The sequence below is a fragment of the Scyliorhinus canicula genome, chromosome 3 (assembly GCF_902713615.1).
Source record: "Scyliorhinus canicula chromosome 3, sScyCan1.1, whole genome shotgun sequence".
Classification (NCBI taxonomy): Eukaryota; Metazoa; Chordata; class Chondrichthyes; order Carcharhiniformes; family Scyliorhinidae; genus Scyliorhinus; species Scyliorhinus canicula.
In genome coordinates this window covers 14,042,229-14,049,060 of record NC_052148.1, presented here as the reverse complement: position 1 = coordinate 14,049,060, position 6,832 = coordinate 14,042,229, and the positions used below count along the sequence as shown (strand labels likewise).

The following is a 6,832-nucleotide window of genomic DNA, read 5'->3' as shown; positions in this document are numbered from 1 at the left end:
CCCCCCTCATCTTTCGAAATTCCAACGAGTACAGTCCCAGTCTACTCAACCTCTCCTCGAAATCCAACCCTTTAGCTCTGGGATTAACCTAGTGAATCTCCTCTGCACACCCTCCAGTGCCAGTACGTCCTTTCTCAAGTAAGGAGACCAAAACTGAACACAATACACAATGAACAGGTGTGGCCTCACTAATACCTTATACAATTGCAGCATCACCTCCCTAGTCTTGAACTCCATCCCTCTAGCAATGAAGGACAAAATTTATTTGCCTTCTTAATCACCTGTTGCACCTGTAAACCAACTTTTTGCGACTCATGCACGAGCACACCCAGGTCTCTCTGCACTGCAGCGTGTTTTAATATTTTATCATTTAAATAATAATCCCGTTTGCTGTTATTCCTACCAAAATGGATAACCTCACATTTGTCAACATTGTATTCCATCTGCCAGACCCTAGCCCATTCACTTAACCTATCCAAATCCCTCTGCAGACTTCCAGTATCCTCTGCACTTTTCCCTTTACCACTCATTTTAGTGTCATCTGCAAACTTGGACACATTGCCCTTAGTCCCCAACTCCAAATCATCTATGTAAATTGTGAACAATGGTGGGCCCAACACGGATCCCTGAGGGACACCACTAGCTACTGTGGAGAGGTGAATGGACCAAAATGTGGCAGATGGAGTTTAACACGGATAAGTGTGAGGTCATGCATTTTGGTTGGAAAAATGGGAAGACAACTTATTATCAAAATGGGGAGAGACTTCGGAGTGCTGCGATGCAGAGGGATCTGGGTGTCCTTGTGCAAGAGTCACAGAAAACAAGCATTTCAGGTGCAGCAGATAAGGAAAGCAAATGGAATATTGGCATTTATAGCAAAAGGAATTGAGTATAAAGGTGAGGAAGTGTTGCTGCAACTGTACAAGGCATTGGTGAGACTGCACCTGGAGCATTGGGCACAGTTTTGATCCCCTTATTTGAGGAAAGATGGAGTGACATTGGAGGCAGTTCAGAGGAGGTTCACTAGATTGATTCCAGAGATGAGGGGTTTGCCGTATGAGGAGAGATTGAACAGTTTAGGCCTGTACTCTTTCGAGTTTAGACAAATGAGGGGAGGTCCAATTGAGGTATACAGGATGCTAAATGGTATGGATAAAGTAGACGTGGAGCTGATGCTTCCTCTTGTGGGGCAATCTAAACCGAGAGGTCATAATCTTAGAATAAGAGGTAGCACACTTCAAACAGATTTGAGGAAAAACTATTTCTCCCAAAGGGTTGTGAACCTGTGGAATTTGCCACTGCAGAGTGCAGTAGATGCAGGGACAGTGAATAAATCTAAGGAGGAGTTAGACAGATTTTTAATTGGTAATGGGTTGAAGGGGTGATGGAGAACGGGCAGGACGGTGGAGTTGTGGCCAGGATGGGATCAGCCATGATCACATTGAGAGTGTTTAGGCTCGGGAGGCTAAATTGCCGACTCCTGCTCCTAGGTAATGTGTTCTCGGAAGGAGATGCTCTGGCTGATTTTGCAATCAAGCTCTTGGCCTGTAACATTGTAGGTAACAGATGAGGAATATATCAGCCATGATTGAATGGCAGAGCCAAATGGCCTAATTCTGCTCCTATATCTGATTAATTTATGAACTTTTTAACAAATATGCACCATGACACTTAAATATATGAATAACTAACACACCATTTCATCTGAAGTTAGCTCTTGTTCTGAAAATATACCCACGTTCCCTGCACTCACTGAGACACTCCTTGTCCATGCAACGTGCAAGATAATATCTCTATAGTATCAAATCTACTTAATAGTTTCTGAGGTGACCAAATCTGGAAAACGTCTCTTCCTAGTTCAGCAAAGGCACTTAAATTACGTCTTTTAGAGGAAAATATCTGGAATCTGCTGTGGCTCCAAATGTTAGATGGAAAAGAGCTCTGTGGCTCGGATCATAGACAGAACTGGTCTGTCTGATTGTTGAATGGAGAATGAGCCTCCTTTGGGCAGCATAGTAGCTCAGTGGTTAGCACTGTTGCTTCACAGCCCAGAGACCTGGGCTCGATTCCAGCCTCGGGTCACTGTCTGTGCGGAGTCTGCACGTTCTCCCTGTGTCTGCGTGGGTTTCCTCCGGGTGCTCCGGTTTCCTCCCACAGTCCAAAGATGTGCTGTTGGTTAGATGAATTGGACATTCTGAATTCTCCCTCTGTGTACCCGAACAGTCACCGGAATATGCCGACTAGTGGCTTTTCACAGTAACTTCATTGCAGTGTTAATGTAAGCCTACGTGTGACACTAATAAAGATTATTATTAATTTTATTGCTGTCCACCTCGATTAACTAAATGGCTTCGTTCAATCACTCTGGAGAACACTTCAGTCAACTAAAAGGAAGGTTGACCACAAGGGGGCTCTTCATTCAGGGTCTGATACCAGCCGCTGCCACAAGGGGGCTCCGTGCTGAGTCGGCAGCTGCGCAGGCGCCGCAGCCGCTGGGTCGGAAATGCGAACTACACTTCCCGGCAGGGCATGGCGGCACAGTGACACGCCCGCTGCCCCGAACGTCATCACGTCCAGACGTAAAATTAAAGTCAGCAAGATGGCGGAGGCGGAAAGTTTGGAGACGGCTTCGGAGCACGAGCGCATCCTGCGGGAGATCGAGAGCACCGACTCGGCCTGCATCGGGCCCACACTGCGGTAAGGGGCGGAGGGGGCCGCGGGGAGCGCACACAGAGGAGGAGACCCTTCCCCAACGGGTCCCCCGGCGGTGGGGGGACGCCCCCATCTCCCTCCCATCCCCAACCCCCCCCTCCCCATCCCCAACCCCCCCCCCCCCCGTCCCCAACCCCCCCCCCCCCGTCCCCAACCCCCCCCCTCCCCGTCCCCAACCCCCCCCCCCTCCCCGTCCCCAACCCCCCCCCCTCCCCGTCCCCAACCCCCCCCTCCCCGTCCCCAACCCCCCCCCCCTCCCCGTCCCCACCCCCCCCCCCCTCCCCGTCCCCAACCCCCCCCCTCCCCGTCCCCAACCCCCCCCCTCCCCGTCCCCAACCCCCCCCTCCCCGTCCCCAACCCCCCCCCTCCCCGTCCCCAACCCCCCCCCTCCCCGTCCCCAACCCCCCCCCCCTCCCCGTCCCCAACCCCCCCCCCTCCCCGTCCCCAACCCCCCCCCTCCCCGCCCCCAACCCCCCCCCCCCCCCCGTCCCAACCCCCCCCCTCCCCGTCCCCAACCCCCCCCTCCCCGTCCCCAACCCCCCCCCCCCCCCGTCCCCACCCCCCCCCTCCCGTCCCCAACCCCCCCCCCTCCCGTCCCCACCCCCCCCCCCCCGTCCCCACCCCCCCCCTCCCCCGTCCCCAACCCCCCCCCCTCCCCGTCCCCCAACCCCCCCCCTCCCCGTCCCCAACCCCCCCCCACCCTCCCCACCCCCCCCCTCCCCGTCCCCACCCCCCCCCTCCCCGTCCCCACCCCCCCCCTCCCCGTCCCCAACCCCCCCCCCTCCCGTCCCCAACCCCCCCCCCTCCCCGTCCCCAACCCCCCCCTCCCCTCCCCAACCCCCCCTCCCCGTCCCCAACCCCCCCCTCCCCGTCCCCAACCCCCCCCCTCCCCGTCCCCACCCCCCCCCCCCCCCGTCCCCAACCCCCCCCCCCCCCCCCGTCCCCAACCCCCCCCCCCCCCCCCCGTCCCCAACCCCCCCCTCCCCAACCCCCCCCTCCCCATCCCCAACCCCCCCCTCCCCATCCCCAACCCCCCCCTCCCCATCCCCAACCCCCCCCTCCCCATCCCCAACCCCCCCCTCCCCATCCCCAACCCCCCCCTCCCATCCCCAACCCCCCCCTCCCCATCCCCAACCCCCCCCCTCCCCATCCCCAACCCCCCCCTCCCCATCCCCAACCCCCCCCTCCCCATCCCCAACCCCCCCCTCCCCATCCCCACCCCCCCCCCTCCCCGTCCCCCACCCCCCCCCCTCCCCGTCCCCAACCCCCCCCCCTCCCCGTCCCCAACCCCCCCCCTCCCCGTCCCCAACCCCCCCCCCTCCCCGTCCCCAACCCCCCCCTCCCCGTCCCCAACCCCCCCCTCCCCGTCCCCAACCCCCCCCTCCCCGTCCCCAACCCCCCCCTCCCCGTCCCCAACCCCCCCCTCCCCCGTCCCCAACCCCCCCCCCTCCCCGTCCCCAACCCCCCCCCCTCCCCGTCCCCAACCCCCCCCCCTCCCCGCCCCCAACCCCCCCCCTCCCCGTCCCCAACCCCCCCCCTCCCCGTCCCCAACCCCCCCCCTCCCCGTCCCCAACCCCCCCCCCCCCCGTCCCCAACCCCCCCCTCCCCGTCCCAACCCCCCCCTCCCCGTCCCCAACCCCCCCCCCCTCCCCGTCCCCACCCCCCCCCTCCCCGTCCCCACCCCCCCCCCTCCCCGTCCCCACCCCCCCCTCCCCGTCCCCACCCCCCCCCTCCCCGTCCCCAACCCCCCCCCTCCCCGTCCCCAACCCCCCCCCTCCCCGTCCCCACCCCCCCCCTCCCCTCCCCAACCCCCCCTCCCCGTCCCCAACCCCCCCTCCCCGTCCCCAACCCCCCCTCCCCGTCCCCCATCCCCGTCCCCCCCCTCCCCATCCCCCTCCCCCCCTCCCCTCCCCGTCCCCCCTCCCCATCCCCGTCCCCCCCTCCCCTCCCCGTCCCCCCCCTCCCCATCCCCGTCCCCCCCTCCCCATCCCCCGTCCCCCCTCCCCATCCCCGTCCCCCCCTCCCCATCCCCGTCCCCCCCTCCCCATCCCCGTCCCCCCCTCCCATCCCCAACCCCCCCTCCCCATCCCCAACCCCCCCTCCCCATCCCCAACCCCCCCTCCCCAACCCCCCTCCCCCCTCCCCAACCCCCCTCCCCAACCCCCCTCCCCAACCCCCCTCCCCCCTCCCCAACCCCCCTCCCCCCTCCCCAACCCCCCTCCCCCCTCCCCAACCCCCCTCCCCCCTCCCCAACCCCCCTCCCCCCTCCCCAACCCCCCTCCCCCCTCCCCATCCCCATCCCCAACGCCCCCTCCCCAACGCCCCCTCCCCAGTCCCCAACGCCCCCTCCCCATCCCCAACGCCCCCTCCCCATCCCCAACGCCCCCTCCCCATCCCCACGCCCCCTCCCCATCCCCACGCCCCCCCCATCCCCAACCCCCCTCCCCATCCCCAACCCCCCCTCACCCATCCCCAACCCCCCTCCCCCCTCCCCCTCCCCAAACCCCCTCCCCCCTCCCCAAACCCCCCTCCCCCTCCCCATCCCAACCCCCCTCCCCCTCCCCATCCCCAACGCCCCTCCCCATCCCCAACGCCCCCTCCCCATCCCCCCCTCCCCATCCCCAACCCCCCTCCCATCCCCAACCCCCCCATCCCCATCCCCAACCCCCCCCATCCCCATCCCCAACCCCCCCCATCCCCATCCCAAACCCCCCCCATCCCCATCCCCAACCCCCCCCATCCCCATCCCCAACCCCCCCCATCCCCATCCCCACCCCCCCCATCCCCATCCCCAACCCCCCCCATCCCCTCCCCAACCCCCCCCCATCCCCATCCCCAACCCCCCCCCCCATCCCCATCCCCAACCCCCCCCATCCCCAACCCCCCCCATCCCCATCCCCAACCCCCCCCATCCCCATCCCCACCCCCCCCATCCCCATCCCCAACCCCCCCATCCCCATCCCCCCCCCCCCAAACCCCCCCCATCCCCATCCCCAACCCCCCCCATCCCCATCCCAACCCCCCCATCCCCATCCCCAACCCCCCCCATCCCCATCCCCAACCCCCCCCATCCCCATCCCCACCCCCCCATCCCCATCCCCAACCCCCCCCATCCCCATCCCCAACCCCCCCCATCCCCATCCCCAACCCCCCCCATCCCCATCCCAACCCCCCCATCCCCATCCCCAACCCCCCCCATCCCCATCCCCAACCCCCCCATCCCCTCCCCACCCCCCCCATCCCCATCCCCAACCCCCCCCATCCCCATCCCCAACCCCCCCCATCCCCATCGCCAACCCCCCCCTCCCAACCCCCCCCCCCATCCCCAACCCCCCCCATCCCCAACCCCCCCCCATCCCCATTCCCCCCCATCCCCATTCCCTAACCCCCCCTCCCCGACCCCACCCCCTCTCCCCGACCCCACCCCCCCTCCCCGACCCCACCCCCCCTCCCAGACCCCAACCCCCCTCCCCGACCCCAACCCCCCCTCCCCGACCCCAACCCCCCCTCCCCGACCACACCCCCCCTCCCCGACGACCCCCTCCCCGACCCCCCTCCCCGACCCCCCCTCCCCGACCCCCCCTCCCCGACCCCCCCTCCCCGACCCCCCCCAACCCCCCCTCCCCATCCCCACCCCCCCTCCCCATCCCCAACCCCCCCCTCCCCCTCCCCAACCCCCCCTCCCCAACCCCCCTCCCCCCTCCCCAACCCCCCTCCCCCCTCCCCAACCCCCCTCCCCCCTCCCCAACCCCCCTCCCCTCCCCCCTCCCCAACCCCCCCTCCTCCCTCCCCATCCCCATCCCCAACGCCCCCTCCCCATCCCCAACGCCCCCTCCCCATCCCCAACGCCCCCTCCCCATCCCCAACGCCCCCTCCCCATCCCCCAACGCCCCCTCCCCATCCCCACGCCCCCTCCCCATCCCCAACGCCCCCTCCCCATCCCCAACGCCCCTCCCCATCCCCAACGCCCCCCTCCCCATCCCCAACCCCCCCTCCCCATCCCCAACCCCCCTCCCCCCTCCCCATCCCCAAACCCCCTCCCCCCTCCCAAACCCCCCTCCCCCTCCCCATCCCCAAACCCCCTCCCCCCTCCCCAAACCCCCCTCCCCCTCCCCATCCC

General features: G+C 66.0%; 1 protein-coding gene across 5 annotated transcripts in view; it reads left to right on the top strand.

Moving 5' to 3' along the window:
* Positions 1 to 2,581: 2,581 nt before the first annotated feature.
* The window catches only part of exoc6b (exocyst complex component 6B), a 658,566-nt gene continuing 654,315 nt past the window's right edge, over positions 2,582 to 6,832 (top strand). For all 5 annotated transcript variants that reach the window (XM_038793136.1, XM_038793134.1, XM_038793132.1 and 2 more), the window contains exon 1: positions 2,582 to 2,697. In XM_038793136.1, the coding sequence (XP_038649064.1) occupies positions 2,600 to 2,697 (98 nt within the window). In that variant the 5' untranslated portion in view covers positions 2,582 to 2,599. The remainder of the gene's footprint in view (positions 2,698 to 6,832) is intronic.